The following is a 19,310-nucleotide window of genomic DNA, read 5'->3' on the forward strand; positions in this document are numbered from 1 at the left end:
CGATATAGGATTCGAATCCTTACACCCGCCCCTCGCGTATCAAAGGGCGCTCTGGTTGGCGAGACTCAATGCTTTCAAGGCTCAATGCTTAGTTGATTCCATCGCACGCATGCACATAAGAGTCTAGGGTGGACGTTAATCCTTCCACACTGCCTGACTCGGGACATGTAATACGCAATATGCAATATTCAAAAAGGGAAGTAGAAGAGCGAGAGAGAGAGAGAAGAAAAGAAAAGAAAAGAGGACGGCTATTTTAAGCTAAGGTTTCCTGCAGAAATAATGTTATTCGTGAGCGAGTTGCCTCCCTATTAATTATGACTACCATTAAATGCTTTATTGAAATTGAAGCTATTCAGACCTCGTTCGCTGTGGTTTCCTCTTACCGGCCAAAATAGGCGTCGGCAGTAGGCCCCCGGCTTAGTCAAATACCGCAATATTGACTTAACCTGGTCTAGTTTCCACAACTGATAGACTACCTTAATAAGAAAGAGAATACTTTAAAACGCAAGAATAATGCGTGGAGAGGCTACTCGCTTACATATGCCTAGGCCACTCGCTTACAGAATATATTCGTTATCAGTGTAATGGTAATTAACAATGGTGTCTTCAGTAAAGACCCCACTACGCCAGAATTGACCGTGTCAGAAAGAACGGAGTGTTGAAGAGACGCAAGGCAAGGTCAGCCCCCTTTTTTCGAGCACGCAATTGTAGCGCGTCGGGTACATAATGACAACAAGTAACGTAGGCTACCATTATATACATAGCTCGTATATTCGTCTCAGCCCCCAAGCCATCTAGAGTCTGGTTGGTTTGTCTCCGTGTAGTTACACCATGTCAGATAATTCGTTAGGCCCGGATTTTACCGGCTTTGGGGTTGCAGTTCCAAGGCTCTTTAGCCAAGCTGGAATCTAATGGGCTTATTCTAGGTATGGTAGCCTAACTAGGTGGTGGCCTACAAGATGAGTATGTGACGAATACGAGCCAGAATTAGAATTGCTTGGCCGATAGGATCATCAATCGATTTTCTGTTTTGAGATTTAGCCAGAATTTATTTCCCGAGCCGATCACTAAGCACACTAGACTGAATAGACCAATTTTGACCCTGAAGGAGCCTGGCTGCGAATAAGAGCAACTCCCTCGATTACCCCACCCCACCCACCGGCCATGATCTTCGTTGGGTGCGTGTCGATCAAGCCGCGATCAAGCAATGCCTGGACCGCCGCAAAAGCCTTTGCCCCAAATCGACGATATTCGGGCCGGGCCGGGCGCCCGTAATCGCCATCAAGGGCCACTTGGTGGCCGAATAGCGACAAAACCATCAGCCAAGACGGCTCCACTGTGGGTCGGGTCTGGGTGACTGCAGTACGGAACGGCTCGAGGGAGACATAGCGACCGCCCGCCCGACCGATGGCTTTGTAGCATAGTTCTGTTGTGTCCGCCAAACTGACACAGTCAAGTGCGTAGGCTAACTGGCCCCCGGTGTAGGCGCGAATGTTCGAGGCGCAATCAACAGAATGATAGTCAAAGACTTTTTCTGCGCCAAATTTGAGCGCGAGACCGAAATGTGCAGGTGAACAAGTCGCGATCGGTCGTAAACCGGCACTGGGAAAGGGTCAAATATTTAGCCACCCCTGTCACACCACGTAAGTGATTCACTAGAAATACTCACAGCTTTAACAACTGGATCGCGCGTGTTCCTGTGGCAGTGCTTCCACCAGCAACCAAGACAAACTCGCCCTTCGAAGAATCCCCGTTGGCTTCAGCCAGCTGTTCCAGAGACGCAGGGATACGCAGTTTATGGAACAGCCCCAAGGCGGCTGTTCCCACCCCGACGCCCAAGGTCGCCGCCTCCTCGAAGCTCAGCGAATCAGGGATTTTCAGCAGGAGATCAGCAGTAGCACCAACGTATTCGGCGAAGGCCCCGACTTCAGGCTGTAAGCAATTCATCCCATGTACGAAGCCCGCCACCCGATCCCCCACCGCCAGTCCTGCGCGGGCATTTGAACCCAATACAACGACGGTTCCGGCAAAATCATAGCCATGAATGGCCCCCGTGGCGGCCGAGTAGTCCAGCATCTTTGCATCGGCTGGGTTGATGGCCACGGCGGCTGTCTTCACCAGCACCATGTCGGGGGCTACAGGGGAAATCGGCACATTGTGTTGAATACCAAGCTTGCCGTGGCCTTGAGCCACGACGGCTGTTTGGAATTGAGGCAAGTGAGGGGATTCCACGAAAGTCATGTTGAAATCAAAGAAAAGCGGGAGGGGATCTGGCTAGCACTCTGCCGTGTTCGCTGTATTTTATCCAAGACCAACCACCACATAATCTCGGCGCTGTGGGAATGTAGAATGTCCATTTTCTTTGTTTGAACGTTCGGCATCGGCGCACCGGTCTATCAACTTTGGAATAGCGCCGACGGTGACAAATGTAATGGTCCGAATGTTTCGAGCGAGAGGCTGTGAAAGAGCCAAAGAATGAGAGAAATTAGTGGCTCAAAACCCCCGTCATTCCCCTTTCTATACCCTGTCAGCCGGTCCAATCTTCCCCCCGACGGCGCAACTTCCCTTCCCACCTTCGTATTAAATTCATGTCTTGTTTGCGTCTGTGATCTCTGGCTTTCAAATAACAAAAATAAAATGGCAGCAATGGTTATGCGAGTATTCACGGCGTTCGGCCCTCCGAAAGTCGAAAAGAAGAACGACGCTATCCGTTTTGGCGTCCTGGGGGCGGCCCAGATTGCGTGAGCCGCATTCAATGCTTAATCGCGCTTCGCTGACATCTTCAGACCTCTCGCCTTGATTACACCCGCCCTCTCACATCCCGAGGTTATTGTGCAAGCGATCGCCGCTAGGGACCATGCTCGTGCCTCAGAATTCGCCAAAAAGCACAACATCCCCGATGTTCGCACATCCTATGACGGTACGTTAGACTCGCTTACTAGAGAACCGCGACTCACTGTGAACAGAAATCCTCGAAGACCCCAAGATCGATGCAGTCTTGATCCCTTTGCCCAACAGTTTGCATTTCGAGTGGGCAGTGCGCGCCATTCGCGCCGGCAAGCATGTCCTTCTAGAGAAGCCTTCGACCTCCAACGCCACCGAGGCCGAGATTCTCTTCAACCTACCTGAACTGTCACTGCCAAATGCCCCCGTACTGCTCGAGGCCTTCCACAACCGGTTCCATCCTGCAGTGCACAAGTTCCGCTCCTTCATCACCCCGGCTGATGTCGTCCACGTCCACACAGATTCCATGATCCCATGGATGTTGCTCGACAAGGACAACATTGGGTTCAACTACAAACTCGCCGGCGGCAGCATGATGATGCTGGGCACATACAACTTCGGCGTCATCCGCATGGTCTTCGACGACGACCCTGTAGAGTGTCTAACCTGCGAACCTGGCATCTTCGGCGACGGCATCCACGACCAGTGCGACACCGACTTTAAAGCCAAATTCCGGTTCCCGAACGGCGGTATTGCCGAAGCTTCCACCACCATGCGCGGGCCTATCTGGTGGAAACCGTCCGAGGCCCGCGTCACGCACAAGGAAGTCGTCGTCGATGATAAGTCCCTCCCAGCAACACAGGAGAAGCTGCGCACCCGGGTAGTGACGCTGCACGGTTTTATCCACGCTTTTATCTGGCACCGTATCGATGTCAAGGATACTTTCATTATCCGTAACAAAGGTGATCGCACACCGCTCAAGACTTGGACCGAGTCCAAATCGCACAAGGCTTACAGTTACAAGGAGGCCGGGGGTGAGTTTGCGAACCTCCCCGGTGAGGACTGGTGGATGTCATATCGGTACCAGCTTGAAGAGTTTGTCAATTGTGTTAAGGGGCGTCCCACGCACTATTGGGTTGAGGGTCAGGATTCATGGGATCAGATGAAAATGATTGACATGGCGTATGAGAAGAGCGGGCTGGGATTGCGGCCAACAAGTGAGTTCCGGTGATTAAGGCGTTTTGGAAGAAGATCAAATTTTCGTTTTGTGTTGTCTTTTTCTTGTTGGTTCCGCAGGCAGGGTAATACTATCTATCTTTACTTGCCAGTCAATAGACTCCACGGTCTTGCTACTATAGGCTTCAAATTCTTTTCATGGACCCGAGCGATCATTCTATTTGGGTAGCTTCACAAGAGTGGATATGTAGTTCATGCCATGTTTTACCATATATCCTAGCAGATATTTTCCTTGTTGTTTACTATATTGGGAGACACGCGCGCTCCTATAAACTGCCGTAAGCATCACCATAATCAACGTGGAAATGAACTCCATTCCCGTCACTTCTCGCTTCTGCGCCAACTGTACTTTGATCGATTGGTCTGAACACTCTGTCCCCTCTTAGAGTGATCAACGCCGATATTGCACAGGGGACCGTCCTCTGCTTTTCGTCCGGTCCGGGCTCGGCCGTCTTTGGTCCATTCAAGCTTCACCTGCCGTATTTTCGCACTCCTTGATAATTTTCTAATTTTCTACAATTACTCTATAATGCCCCTTCTTGAGCTCTCTCGAATTATCAATCTAGCTTATATGCTTCTTTCTAAAATTTGATATATTTCTGATAAGGAAAATGAGCTCGACTTTCTAGAAAGCTTGATCGACCTTATGCATGGTTGTACCATATATACAACCCGCTATATATAAACTCCTGAAGGCAAATATCATGACGCAAATTCTTCTCTCGCTACCCATCGTACCACACATTACTTGAACAGCTTGAAAGCCCCAGGAACGGCGGTCTGGAAAAGGCCCTTGGGGTCGTATTTCTTGCTGACCCTTCTAAGCGTGGCCAACTTCCCGTAGGTGCCGATCGGGTCTTGGTTCGATCCGGCGTAGTTCAGGTATGTCCAATCAAGGAAAAGGCCTGCTTTCTTCAAAATCTGCACGTGCTGGTTAAATATCTTCTGCAAAGCGGCCTGAACAGTGGCGTCGTCGGCCGCTCTGTTGTATGCCGCACCAATGTCAACGAGTACCAGGTCCTTGACGTTGGGTTCGAGACCCAAAGAGTTTGTGCCATTTGTGACCGGAACCGGTTGCATGAGGAAGTCAAACACCAGGCCTTCCACATTGGAAAGTTTATTGACCGCGCTTTGGACAGTCGTGAACAATTGCGAATACACGGTTGCGTTGGCGTTCTTGAAGGAGTAATTCATTTGCGTTGCGCTAGTTCAGGAGTCATTGACTCAGCAGTGAGACACTATGCTTTGGAAGCAAGGAACTTACCGAGAAACAGTGGAGGGGACGAGGACTCCGGAATTGGTGACGACTGTAGTCATATTCGCCACAATCAGAGTATTCGCAACTTGACCGGGGATATCAAAGAATTCCTGGTAAGCTGATGGCGTGGGCTCCGGATCCAAGTAGTAGATCGCATCGGAAAGAATCCACTTTCCAGCCTGGTAGACCAGATTGAACTCCATTGCGGCCAGCGGGTCGAAGTTCTTAGGGTCCATATAGTTACTAAAAGCCGTAGCGTGGTTGTCTAACACCTTTTGGGTGGCGTCGAAGACAAGAGCGCCGCCCAGCAGTAGGCCTTGAGGGTGAGTTGCGAGATCGAAACGAGTGACAATACCGAAATTGTTCGAACCGCCCTTGAGGGCAAGCCAAAGGTCCCGGTGTGAGGTCGCAGAGGCATAAACAACCTTTCCTGAGGCCAATACAACTTCATAACCGTAGACTTTGTCACAGGAAAAGCCATCTCTTCTTCCGAGGAAGTTGAGCCCACCTAGAAAATGTTTAGTACGAGACCTTGTATAAATTGATGATTATAAAACTCACCACCAGTGACGAACCCACCCACTCCTACTCCAGGGATTCGGCCTCCGGCGACCGTAAGGTTATGCTCCTCAAGGCTGGTGTACACGGTGTCACTCCAGATGGAGCCACCGCCAACAGAAGCAGTCTTCTGATCTGCGCTCAATTCGAAGGAGTTCAACGAGCGCAGGTCGATAGTGACCCCATTGTTGATATTGGCAGCACCGGCGAAGAAACTATGTCCTCCACATCTGAAGGCAAATTTGGGAGAAGAAATGTCCCTCGAGGCCACCAATTTGACGAAAGCAGAGACGTCCGCCGTATTACTGGGAGTGAAAACGCAGCCTGGGTTGAGCTCACGCTCCTGGCCAGTATAATAGTCCAACTGCGACGAGCTGTAAGCCGAACTACCTGCATAGGACACTTTCCCTGGGAAACGAGAGTCAGCCAGGTGGCATAGACTGCTTTGGTTGGACGGCAATCGAGAGGAGATCGCCAGGGGTAAAAGACACCCGATAACTTGCAGCGAAGATCGGACCATGTTGAGATAATTTGAGATCTTGTTATTTTGTCTACACCAAGATTCACTGTAACAGCGCCTTTCTGTGGGCTCTTATACTAGGCATCGCCCCTTGAGACGCTAGGTCTGCCTCGCTAATTTGGCCCCCAAAGGAGTTCATCATTAGAGAAGGCATGAGGGTATCATACGAGCCCAAAATTAGATCAGCTTTCAGATGTTCAGCCTTCAGAGATGCGCCTGAGATCGAAGTGCGTGCGTTCGGTCCACACAGCCGCCTGATCCTGCACCTAGTGTTCGGTGCATATAGTTGCGTGGTTCGGCGATTTGGACAACATAATCCATTCGGCGCTGATCTGATTTTCCGGCATCGGAGGATAGGGAATCTTACTACATGCAAAGTAAGACATGTCGGCTTGGATAACGGAGGCTGCAGAGCAACTTCCTGAGGCTAGATCAGGACTATGTTTTGAAAATCACAATTAGCAAGTATATAGACGCCTCTTGTAGCTACCATTGGGGAAAGTCTTCATTCTATCCACCACTTTTAGACGTTGTTTGATAGATCACATCTTATACTTTCTTTCAAAATGAACGAGCCAATCGCAGTCGTGGGTAGCGGTTGTCGCTTTCCAGGAGGCGCTAGCTCACCCTCTGCTCTATGGAAGCTGCTTGAGCATCCTCGAGATGTATGCCAGGAAATTCCCCCCGACCGTTTCAATACTACGGGCTTCTATCATCAGGATGGTGCCAGGCATGGCGCAACAAATGTGAAACATACCTATTTCTTGCAGGAAGATGTACGGGTATTTGATGCTGCATTCTTCAATATCAGCCCTAACGAGGCGGACTCGATCGACCCGCAACAACGTCTGCTCTTGGAAACGGTGTATGAAGCCCTCGAAGGTGGTGGTCATACACTCGAAGCTTTGCGTGCTTCCGATACGGCTGTTTATGTTGGTACGATGGGTAAGTACATCTCTATCTTCGCAACTTTCCCTCGCGAAAATGGGCTGATTGAATTCAGGCGTCGACTATCACGAGACACTACTTCGAGACCTCAATACTATCCCAACCTATTTTGCCACCGGAACTAATCGTGCTATCATATCGAACCGAGTCTCTTACTTCTTCGATTGGCATGGGCCGAGCATGACCATCGACACGGCCTGTTCCTCTAGCATGATTGCCGTACACCAGGGAGTCCAGACACTACGAAACCGCGAGTCACGGGTCGCCGTGGTGTGTGGCACGCAAGTTATTCTGGGACATGAGATGTACATTGTCGAGAGCAAGCTGAAAATGCTCTCTCCGACCGGTCGATCACGCATGTGGGATGCCGATGCCGATGGCTACGCTCGTGGTGAGGGCGTCGCCGCCCTTGTGCTGAAAAGATTGAGTGATGCGATTGCGAATGGTGATCATATTGAATGTGTGATTCGCGAAACTGGCGCCAACCAGGATGGATTCTCAAGCGGCATCACGGTGCCCAACACGGACGCCCAGACCGCCTTGATCCGCCAGACATACGCGAAAGCCGGCTTAGATCCTGTCAACAACCCCGACCACCGTCCTCAATTCTTCGAGGCACATGGAACGGGCACTCAAGCAGGAGATCCCAAGGAGGCCGCCGCTATTTATGAGGCTTTCGGTCAGCACATCGATGCCGGCGCCACCCCTCTTTACGTAGGGTCTGTGAAGACCGTCATAGGTCATCTAGAGGGTGCTGCTGGTCTAGCAGGTGTTCTCAAGGGTATTAGTAGTATTCGAAATGGGTCAATCCCTCCGAATCTACTTTTCAATCGCCTGAACCCACGCGTGGAGCCCTATTACAAAAACCTACATATACCCACTGAGCTGACACCCTGGCCGACACTGCCTCGAGGTGTTCCCCGGCGTGTTAGTGTGAACAGCTTTGGTATGTTATTTGACCTTCTCCTACTCAAACAGATCCTCACCAAATATAATAGGTTTTGGTGGTGCCAATGCCCATGCTATCTTGGAAGAGCATGTGCCATTGGTTGCTCGCCCCAAGGAAGACCCTTCGAAGTCATCATCACTCACGCCGTTTGTATTTTCAGCTTTATCAGAGCAATCCTTGGTCGCCCTTCTGGAGCAGTATTCCCAGTATTTAACCGCCCACCGAGATGAACTCGATGCCTCCGATCTAGCGTGGACTCTGTATTCGCGTAGAAGCCAGTTGCCCGTCAAAACAGCCTTCTCCGCGCGTACCATCCAGCAGCTGATTCAGAAGATTGACAGCAAGCTTGCGGCTGCTAAGGAAAATGCCACCGCAACTATTGGCATCCGCTCTAGCGGTAAGCCCGCAACGCCTCGCATCCTGGGCGTCTTCACTGGCCAAGGTGCCCAGTGGCCAGCCATGGGTGCTGCTTTGATTCGTTCCTCTCAATTTGTACGTGACACAATCCAGCGACTTGAAGAATCCTTGGCCACAATTCCGCCTGCCGATCGGCCAGAGTGGCGGCTTACAGACGCGATCCTCGCTGGAGCAGATACCTCCCGGATCGCCGAGGCAGCAGTATCGCAACCATTATGTACCGCAATCCAGATCGTGCTTGTCGACCTTCTTCAATCAGCTGGCCTTACCTTTGCATCTGTTGTCGGACACTCCTCAGGCGAGATCGCCGCGGCATATGCCGCTGGTTTCATCTCCGCCCATGATGCTATCCGCATTGCGTACTACCGTGGATTCTATGCTCGACTTGCTATTAATGATAATAATGGCCAGAAAGGCGCGATGCTTGCGGTTGGAACGTCCTTGGAGGATGCACAGGAGCTGCTTAGCTTGCAAGCTTTCACTGGTCGGCTGGGTCTCGCCGCCCACAATTCTCCAGCTAGCGTGACGTTGTCAGGGGATGCCGATGCCGTGATTCAGGCAAAGAAGGTGTTCGATGAGGAAAAGAAGTTTGCAAGACTGTTGAAAGTCGACACCGCCTATCATTCTCACCATATGTTACGATGTGGTGATCCTTATGTTGCCGCCCTGCGAGCTTGCGGGATCCGAATCAACCGGGACCGAAACAGCACCTGCAAGTGGTTCTCGAGCGTGAGTCCAAGAGCGGAAGCAATGGAAGCTATCCCGGAGCTGCAGGATATCTATTGGAGGGATAACATGGTCAATACCGTGCTGTTCGCAGATGCAGTCAACAATGCCGTTACTGGCGATGAGCAAATCAACGTCGCTGTTGAAGTTGGCCCTCACCCAGCCCTCCAAGGCCCAGCTAGCCAGAATATTGCCGAAGTACGCCTCAGTGCCTTGCCATATACCGGCCTCCTAAGTCGTGGAAAGGATGACGTCGAAGCTCTCTCCGATGCTTTCGGCTTTATCTGGACCATTCTTGGCGGCAAGGGAATTGACTTGCAGGCTTACGAAAATACATTGACCGGAAACCTACATCCCCACGGGCTAGTGGTTGGTCTCCCATCCTATCAATGGAACCACGGACGAGTCCACTGGACGGAATCTCGTAAATCACGAAAGATTCGTGGTCGAAAGCAGGCTCCACATGAACTACTCGGTTCTTTGTGTCCAGACTCCAATCCCCACGATATGCGTTGGTCAAATTTGCTCAAGGTTTCAGAGATTCCGTGGCTTGAAGGTCATCAGCTGCAAGGTCAAACCGTCTTCCCTGCTGCCGGTTATGTCGCTATGGCCCTCGAGGCGTGCCGGAACCTTGCGACGGAGAAACCGGTTGAGCTGTTTGAACTCCACGATCTTTCCATTCCGAAAGCCATTACCTTCGAGGAAGGCGATACTTTGGGTGTCGAAACTCTTGTTACGCTGACCGGGATCGAGCACCGCCAGGATAAGACTGCCACTGCCGACTTTTCAATTTATTCTTGCCCCAATGTCAGCGTTGGTTCAGATCACGACATGGAGCTCATGGCGAGCGGCACGGTCAAAATCTCGTTTGGCACACCTGACATTGAAGCATTGTTCTGCACTCCAGTAGATGATTACAACATGAGCGCAGTTGACCCGGATCGCTTCTATGCCGCTCTCTCCAAGTTAGGATACGGCTATTCCGGCTCATTTCGAGGAATGTCTTCGATGAAACGTCGACTAACCCAGTCTTCTGCCCTGGTGGACACATACCCTTATGCCGATAGCGATTCAACTTTCTATCTCGTCCATCCCAGCATGCTTGATGTCGCATTCCAATCCTCCATGCTGGCATACTCGGCCCCAGGGGATGAACATCTCTGGTCTCTCCATGTTCCTACCGCCATTCGGAGCATTCGCGTCAATCCAGAAATTTGTGCATCGCTTCCAATCTCTGGCACCAAAGTGCCAGTAACTGCGTCCCTCAATGGGGAATCCGAGTCTTTCTCTGCAAGCATCGACATTTTCGGCGAAGACGGTCATCAAAGCATGATTCATGTAGATGACCTTGTTATCAAGCCTTTTGCCCCTGCGAGAGAGGCGGACGATCGGCGACTATTTTCGTACACAAAGTTCAGTCATGCGTCTCCCGATGGCTCCTCCATTTTGAACTCGATCCGTCCCACAGAGGCCGAAGTTGAACTAGCTACAGCGTGCGAGAGGATCTCGTATTACTATGTTCGCAAGTGGAAGTTGGAAATCACAGATGACGAATGGGCAAACGGCCAACCCCACCATTCTTATCTTCGTGGTTTTGTGGACCACACACTCGCTGGCGCGGGAAGGGGACAGCATCCAACCTTGAAGAAGGAATGGGCGGACGACACTTCGGAAGACATCCAGAAACTGATTGCCCACCACGCCAATGATATCGATGTTCAACTCCTCTCAGCAGTCGGAGACAATATCCCAGCTGCTGTGCGAGGCCGAACAACGATTCTGGAGCACATGTTGCCGAACGGCATGCTGGATAACTTCTATCGGCACGGACTAGGGTTCTCAAGGTACAACATGTTTCTGGCAGATATGATGAAGCAGGTGGTCCACCGATACCCGCATGCAAGGATTCTTGAGATAGGTAAAATACCCAGTGCAGCTCCCACAGGTGCCTATTTGACTGACTGTTTCATGTATCAGGTGCCGGAACAGGTGGAGCTACAAAGTCCGTCCTTGAAGCGGTTGGGGGCACCATGTCCTCATATACTTACACCGATATATCAGTGGGCTTTTTCCCAAGAGCCTCGGAGATCTTCAAGGAATACAATGATCGGATGACGTTCAAAGTTCTAGATGCCGAGAAAACACCGGCGAGCCAGGGATATGAGGAGAACTCATACGACATTGTCATCGCTTCCAACGTCTTGCATGCGACAGCCAATCTCCAGAGGACCCTGGAAAACACGCGCCGACTTCTGAAGCCAGGCGGATACCTTATGCTCCTGGAAATTACGGATAATGATCCCATTCGGTGCAGCACCATCATGGGTGGTCTTCCAGGGTGGTGGCTTGGTGTTGACGACGGCCGCAGATATGCGCCCACTGCTTCTCCTTCGGTCTGGCACAAAACACTGCGCAAAGCTGGATTTGGGGGTATAGATGCAATCACTCCCAAGGTTGACGGCCCAGCCTGGCCTTTCTCCATCATTGCCAGTCAGGCTGTGAATGACCAAGTTATGTTCCTTCGACGACCGCTTTCATTGCCCTCTTCTCCCATCGCCATCCAGAGCTTGGTTATATTGGGAACCGAGAGCTTGGAAACTGATCGGATTGCTGAGGAAGTTGCGGACAGCCTCGGACGCTTCTCCGGCAAAACAACTGTCCTTAATGGACTGCCCAGTGAAGCCGAGGCGCGAACAATTGATGATCAGAGTACATTCATCAACCTGGTAGATTTGGATTTCCCGATTTTCAGAAATATCACGTCGGAGAAGATGAATGGGCTGAAACGAATGTTTGAACGGGCGAGACACGTGCTTTGGGTAACCCGTGGTGCCCTGGTGGAAGAGCCGTATCATATGGCCAGCTCAGCCTTTAGCCGCTCTATCCGGAATGAGGCAACACATATCAGCTTGAACCACCTCGACATCTCTTTCCTTGACGAAAACAGTCCGAAACTCATTGCGGAGCAACTTCTGCGGCAATGTGCCCTCGAGGAATGGGAGCACCAGAAGCTTCTGTGGACCAAGGAACCAGAGACCTTCCTGGAAAACGGAAAACTGAAGATCCCTCGCCTTTTGCACGACGTGGAAAGGAATGCCAGATTGAATTCCTCAAGGCGTCCCATCACCAAGACAGTTTCGGTCGCAGATTCCAAGTTCTCTATCGAGCAGAGTGCAACATCTCCTCTTGCTCTAGTGGATGACGCCACTTCTGTTGCAATGAAGGACGATCAGCAATCTATCCAAGTTGAAACTTCAGGTTTGATGGCATTACATGTTGCATCTGGTGCATTCTTGTTCCTGGCGACCAGCAAATCTGATGCAGATACGCGCATTGTGGTTGCGTTGTCAACGACAAACTCATCGACGGCGACACCTGTCGCATCCACCACTGCAGTTGTTGACACAGTCAATACCTCTTCGGTCTGTTTGCACATCGCAATTACGGCCGAACTTCTCGCCACGTCATTGGTTGACAGCCTACCTGCGGGAAGCAGTCTCCTGGTTTGCTGCTCCGAGAGATACCGGTTCCTCGTCGCTGCTCTATCACGAAGACTTGCGGGAGGTAACGATCTCACTGTCACCTTTTTATCTGACACTAAAGAGAGCCAAGGCGCATCAGAATCATCATGGATCCGGTTGACTGCTCGAACATCCAGACAGGTGGTCCGGAAAACGGTGCTTCGCTTGAAACCCACTCATTTCCTCGATTTGACAGCAGATTCGACCATTCCTCCAAGCTACCTTAGTCTGAACATTTCAGAAACCTTGTCCCCAGGATGCAAGCAGATTGCACAATCAGATTTGTTACAACAACAGGCTGTGCTTCCCCTATCACTTGACCAAGAACAGCTCGAGCTCCTACTAGCAGATGCCGTCGCTCGTGCAACAACATCGGCGGTATCTATCAGTCCAGACAGTTTGCAGGATATTGTCATTGATGTCAGCCAAATCTCGTCTCGGTCAGCACCTCACCATCCAACGACTGTCGTTGACTGGACCGTACGTGCAGGTGTCAAGGCCGAGGTACGTCCCCTGGACGCCCGAAAGCTCTTTTCTCAGGACAAGACATACATCCTCTTTGGTCTCAGCAGTCAGCTCGGACAGTCGCTTTGCGACTGGATGGTTGCTAACGGAGCGGGCGTTGTGTGCCTTACAAGTCGTAAGCCTAAGATTGACCAGAGATGGTTGGACTCGTTCCAGCAGACCAAGGCGACTGTCAAGGTGTTCGCGATGGACGTGACCGACAAAGACAGCGTGGCGAATATCGTGAAGACCATCCGTCTCACTTGTCCCCCGATCGCTGGAGTCACCAACGGAGCTATGGTACTCAGTGACGCCCTATTCACAGGAATGACGTTTGAGGCTATGCGAGACGTGCTCCAGCCTAAGATCGACGGATCCTACAACCTAGACCAGGAGTTCTATCAAGATGAGCTTGACTTCTTTGTCCTGTTTTCTTCTGGTGCTTGTGTTGTTGGTAATTCGGGCCAGGCCAACTATGCGGCAGCCAATGGATACCTGAATGGTCTGGCCAGACACAGGCGCAGACGCGGCCTGCGTGCCTCGACATTTGACATTGGCCTTGTGGCTGGTATTGGATACGTCGAGAGTGCCGCTCAACATGTCGTTGATCAGCTGGGGAAATATGGTATGACTGTCCTCTCTGAGTCGGATTTCCGCCGCGCCTTTGCGGAGACTATCCTCGCTGGATATGTGAGCGCGCAAGATAAGGAAAACTTCCCTGACGCAGTTCTGACAACCGGTATTCGAACCATGACGGACGACGAGACCAACGTGGTTTGGTATGCCAACCCTGTCTTCTCTCACTGCATCCTGCACGCCAAGGCTTCCGAGACCGATGCGAATAATGAGAGTGAAACGAAGGCCAAAGCTCTCCCTGTCACAGAGCAGCTACTGCGGTCGGCAAATAAGGAGGAAGCTCTCGAGCTGCTGCAGGGTAAGTCTGAAAGACTGATATCGGGTCATGTACCCAGGCTAACACAATCCTATTAGAGTCATTTTCAGCGAAGCTACGTGTCATTCTGCAGATCGATGACCAAAAAATCGAGTATGACGCCCCTCTAGTTGATCTCGGAATTGACTCACTCGTCGCTGTTGAAGTGCGGTCATGGTTCCTGAAGGAGCTTAAGGTCGATGTCCCGGTGCTGAAGATTGTTGGCGGAGCCACTTTGGTTGAGATTTGTGAACAAGTCATGAAAAAGCTACCCGAGCAACTTGTAGTTAAGATTGAGACCGGGAATACTGTTGCAGCCCCTGCGAAGTCTGTTTCGAAGTCTTTACCCGTGCCATCATCGTCGGTATCTTCAGCACCCTCTCCTTCATCAGCAAATAGTTCTACCTCAGGGTGCGAGGCAACTCCTGGAACAGAAACCCCAAAAAGTGGAGGCACATCTGACTCTCCTCTTACGCAGGCGCTGACAAGCATGGAGGACTCTACGAAAGCCAGCACTGCGTCTCCTGCTCCAATTCCTCCCGCCCTCGACTTCGTGAAGAGTGAACCCATCTCACTCGGGCAATCACGATTCTGGTTTCTCCAACGCCTCGTCACGGACATGACCACATTCAATGTCACCTTCTACTTTATGATGACTGGTCACATTCGCGTCGGGCACCTTGAGCGCGCCGTTCAAGCTGTCACGGCAAGACACGAAGCACTCCGTACATGCTTTATTGGATCAGACACCGAGCCAGACGTAGCTTATCAGAACGTCATGGCTGATTCTCAGATTAAGCTGGAGCGCAAGAATATCAAAAAGGCTGAGGATGTTGCCGCCGAGTATGCTAAGTTACGCGCTCACCAGTTTGATCTTGCCAGTGGCAAGTTGCTACGACTTATTCTCCTGACTTTGTCGCCGACTTGCCATTATCTTTTGGTCAACTACCATCATATTGTTATGGATGGCGCTAGCTTCCAAGTTTTCATATCTGACCTGGAAAAGGCTTACAATGGCCAAGCTCTCGGTTCTGCACCCCGGCAATATCCTGACTTTGCGGCAGCTCAACACAAAGCCTTAGAGAACGGGCAAATGAGTGATGAACTCAATTACTGGCATAGTGTTTTCCCCGCTACCGAGGAGCCACCGGTCTTGCCACTGCTGCCTATGGCTCGGACTACTTCCAGAGTGGGCATCACAAATTACAAGGTTCACCAGGTTGATACCCAGCTAGGAACAGAGGTACTTGCGAGAATCAAGTCGATATCCAAGACGCAGCGATCAACACCCTTCCACTTCTTCATGGCAGCGTTCAAGGCGATGCTATTCTCCTTCACTGACGCCCAGGAGTTGACTATCGGCATTGCAGATGCCAATCGCAATGACAGTGATGTAATTAACAGCATTGGCTTCTTCCTCAATTTGCTCACCCTTAAGTTCCATCGCCAGCCCGACCAAAGTTTTGCCGACGCTATTTTGGAGGCTCGCACAACCGCCTATGCAGCGCTGGAGCACTCGCGACTGCCATTCGATGTGCTTCTCCAGAAGCTCAACGTTTCTCGGTCTTCGTCCTACAGTCCCTTTTTCCAGGCATTTTTTGACTACCGACAAACGCCTCGAGAGAAACAACGTCTTTGCAACTGCATATTCGACTTGCAAGAGGCACACCCGGGAAGATCAGCATATGACATTGCCTTGGATGTGACGGACAATACCACCAACGCCCATGTTGTACTTCGAGTGCAGAAAGGGCTTTACGACAAGACGGCAGCAGATCTGCTACTGGAGACATATATCCAATTTATCACCGTTCTGTCTGAGGACATTTCTCTCCGATTGAAGGACACCCCGCTCTTTAGTGAAAAGCAGCTTGCTCATGGTGTTACAGTTGGCCGCGGTGAGCTTAATACCCACATAATTCTCTGTCTGAAAATACATTTCACTGACCTGCTGGCCTATGTGCATTAATCAGGCCCGGACATGCTCTCAGATTGGCCGCCAACGCTACCCCATCGCATAGATCAAATCGCCCAAGAAAATCCCAACAAGACTGCTTTAATGGACGGTCACGGTAGCAGTCTCACATACAAGGCAATGATGGATCGTGCTCAAGCCATTGCTGAGGCTCTCTTATCTGCTGGAGCTGGCCCATCCTGCCGGATCCTCGTTTTCCAACGAGCTTCGGCAGACTGGGTCTGCTCTATGTTGGCAATCATGCGCATTGGAGGTATATATGTGCCGCTGGATCTTCGAAACCCCATTTCACGTCTCTCATCCCTAGCAAAGGACTGCAAGCCCACTGCCATCTTGGTGGACGGTAGTTCCTCGGGAGATGACGTTTCCCAGCTCAATGTTGCTCTCACAATCGACATATCTCGTGTACCAGCGACACCGTCGGCGCCCGTCACCAACCGCGCACAACCCGACTCGCCAGCGGCTATTCTGTATACCAGTGGCTCGACTGGTACCCCCAAGGGCATCATGGTCAAACATTCCGGTATTCGAAATGAGATGGAAGGTTATAACAAGACCTACAATCTTGGAGCGGAACGAGTCATACAACAGAGTGCCTTTACCTTTGACTTTTCTGTTGATCAGATCTTCACAGGCCTTGTGAACGGCGGCCTGGTCTATATTGTGCCATGGAGCAAACGTGGCGATCCAATTTCAATTACGGAAATTATCCGCGACCACGCTATCACGTACACGAAGGTCACTCCCTCGGAGTACTCGCTTTGGATGCAGTACGGCGCGAAGAATCTATGTCAGGCAACCAGCTGGCAGTTTGCGTTTGGCGGTGGTGAGCCGTTGACCAAAACTGTTCTCCGACAATTTGCCGACCTAGGTCTGCCACAGCTGCGTGTTCACAACTCGTACGGTCCAGCTGAAATCTCTATTGCATCCCATAAAATGGAGATCGAATACCGTTTGCATGGACCTGAAGAAGAGGGACCTGTCTCATGTGGCTACTCTCTCCCTAACTACACCACTTACGTTCTGGACAAGAACTTGCGGCGATTGCCAGTTGGTATGCCCGGGGAGGTGGTGATCGGCGGTGCCGGTGTGTCTGCAGGTTATTTGAACAATAAGGAGCTGACTGCCCATCACTTCGTGCCAAATCCTTATGCAACTCCAGAGTATGTGTCCAATGGCTGGACACTGATGCATCGCACTGGCGATATTGGCCATTTGCAACATGATGGGTGCTTAATTTTCCGAAATCGCATGGCGGGCGATACACAAGTCAAGATCCGCGGCCTACGCATTGAGCTGCGTGACATCGAAACCAATATTATTCAAACTGCCGGCGGTGCTCTCAAAGAAGCCATTGTCACCCTGCGACCAGGTGATCCTGAATTCCTCGTCGCACATGTCGTTTTTGCCCCGCAGCATGACGTGAGGAGCAAGAATACTTTCCTGGAACACCTGCTCGGTCGTCTTCCAATTCCTCAATACATGATTCCTGTCCTCGCAATCCCGTTGGACGAACTTCCTCTGACTAGCCACCACAAGGTGGATCGGAGTGCAGTCAAAAACTTGGCTCTTCCTGAGCGAGGTGCAGTTAATACTCACGATGAAGGAAAGCTAACTGAAACAATGGTCCAACTGAGACGAGTTTGGCGACAGGCCCTGGGGAAGAGTCATGAGAAACTCGGGCTTTCCATCACTCCTTCAACCAGCTTCTTCTTGATCGGTGGAAACTCCCTTCTAGCAATTCGACTTCAGAGCCAGATACGCTCAACCTTTAACGTTGTCATCCGTCTTGTCGACCTTCTCAATGCGAACACGCTCGGACAAATGGCAAGAGAAATCGAAAGCAGCCCCAACGTTGGGCGCATTGACTGGGACCTGGAGACCGCTCCACCACCTATTCCTGAGTTCCTTGTCGATGCTGCTGGTGCTCTCTCGGCTGTATCTGATAAAGAGAAAGGCACCAAGTCGGTACTGATTACTGGTGTCACTGGTTACATTGGACGCCACCTTCTCCCATTGCTGTCCGAACAACCCAGCGTTCACATGATTCACTGTGTCGCTGTGCGAGACAAGACCTGTAATAAACTGAGTAAGCTGATTAGTTCAGCCAAGATTAAAATCCATGGAGGTGATCTCTCCGAGCCGCTACTGGGGCTGACAGAGGACGAGTTCCGACGCTTGTCTGGCGACGTTGACGTGATTCTACATCTTGGCGCCGTACGCTCATTTTGGGATAATTACAACATCCTTCGTCCAAGCAATGTACACCCGACTACGGAGCTAGTCAAACTGGCTGCCACACGCCGAATCCCCATTCATTTCATCTCAACTTCAAGCGTTTTGGGCGTCTCTGCGACCGTCCAAACTGCCGTTTCAGCTGCCTCTCAAGAGCCACCAACTGATGGCACTCATGGCTACATTGCAACAAAGTGGGCGAGCGAGCGTATTCTCGAGCGTTCATCCCGGAAACTGGGCGTCCCGTCATTTATCCACCGCTTCCACCCGTCTTTCCAGCCGCAGACAAGCGAAGCGAAACATGCGGTATTGGATGAATTTGTTCGCTGCATCGACCTTGCCGGCGCAGTGCCTGATACCACTGGCTGGGACGGCCACATTGACTTGGTTCCCGTTCAGCAGCTTTGCAAATGGCTATGTGAATCTATTTTATCTGAGCGCCCAGGAGCTACAAACGCTGCTAGTACTGCCATGTGCTCAAATATCCAGTTCACTCACTATGAGAGCCCCATCAGGATTGAAGTTGCTGAGCTCAAGAAGCATATTGATGAGCAACGAGGTGGCCGTGGCTTGGAGCGATTGCAGGCACTCTCCTGGATGGGTCGAATCAAAGCTCTTGGTTTTGCGTATGTTTTGGCCTCCCAAGAGACGACTGTCGAAAACCTCCATGGAGCGGGCGAGGGAGCCAAGTTTACCTCGCGAAGGTGATTGAGTTATAGTGGCCTTTTTAGATGTTAGAGATGTACAGCTAGGATATCATGAGTTACATGCTCGGCATGTCAATATTGTTTCAGGCTTTCAGTTTCTT

The 19,310-nt window shown here is 51.1% G+C and overlaps 4 protein-coding genes across 4 annotated transcripts; 2 read left to right on the forward strand and 2 right to left on the reverse strand.

The window, feature by feature from the left end:
• Positions 1 to 1,076: 1,076 nt before the first annotated feature.
• On the reverse strand, positions 1,077 to 2,241 carry N7446_004464 (zinc-binding alcohol dehydrogenase family protein; the record flags this gene model as incomplete). Its single annotated transcript, XM_058513213.1, has 2 exons — positions 1,077 to 1,602; positions 1,670 to 2,241. The coding sequence occupies 2 exons, from the start codon at positions 2,239 to 2,241 to the stop codon at positions 1,077 to 1,079; spliced, it is 1,098 nt and encodes a 365-aa protein (XP_058374542.1).
• Positions 2,242 to 2,637: 396 nt separating this feature from the next.
• N7446_004465 (Gfo/Idh/MocA family protein) lies at positions 2,638 to 3,955 on the forward strand (the record flags this gene model as incomplete). The annotated part of the gene is made up of 3 exons (XM_058513214.1): positions 2,638 to 2,741; positions 2,787 to 2,920; positions 2,967 to 3,955. The coding sequence occupies 3 exons, from the start codon at positions 2,638 to 2,640 to the stop codon at positions 3,953 to 3,955; spliced, it is 1,227 nt and encodes a 408-aa protein (XP_058374543.1).
• A 749-nt stretch (positions 3,956 to 4,704) lies between these two features.
• On the reverse strand, positions 4,705 to 6,296 carry N7446_004466 (FAD-binding oxidoreductase; the record flags this gene model as incomplete). The annotated part of the gene is made up of 3 exons (XM_058513215.1): positions 4,705 to 5,164; positions 5,225 to 5,726; positions 5,780 to 6,296. The coding sequence occupies 3 exons, from the start codon at positions 6,294 to 6,296 to the stop codon at positions 4,705 to 4,707; spliced, it is 1,479 nt and encodes a 492-aa protein (XP_058374544.1).
• A 566-nt stretch (positions 6,297 to 6,862) lies between these two features.
• N7446_004467 (uncharacterized protein) lies at positions 6,863 to 19,210 on the forward strand (the record flags this gene model as incomplete). The annotated part of the gene is made up of 6 exons (XM_058513216.1): positions 6,863 to 7,241; positions 7,300 to 8,190; positions 8,243 to 11,254; positions 11,314 to 14,295; positions 14,352 to 16,190; positions 16,266 to 19,210. The coding sequence occupies 6 exons, from the start codon at positions 6,863 to 6,865 to the stop codon at positions 19,208 to 19,210; spliced, it is 12,048 nt and encodes a 4,015-aa protein (XP_058374545.1).
• Between the last annotated feature and the right edge of the window lie 100 nt (positions 19,211 to 19,310).

This window comes from Penicillium canescens, assembly GCF_028828765.1.
Source record: "Penicillium canescens strain IBT 15451 chromosome Unknown utg000003l_segment0_segment0, whole genome shotgun sequence".
Taxonomy (NCBI): domain Eukaryota; kingdom Fungi; phylum Ascomycota; class Eurotiomycetes; order Eurotiales; family Aspergillaceae; genus Penicillium; species Penicillium canescens.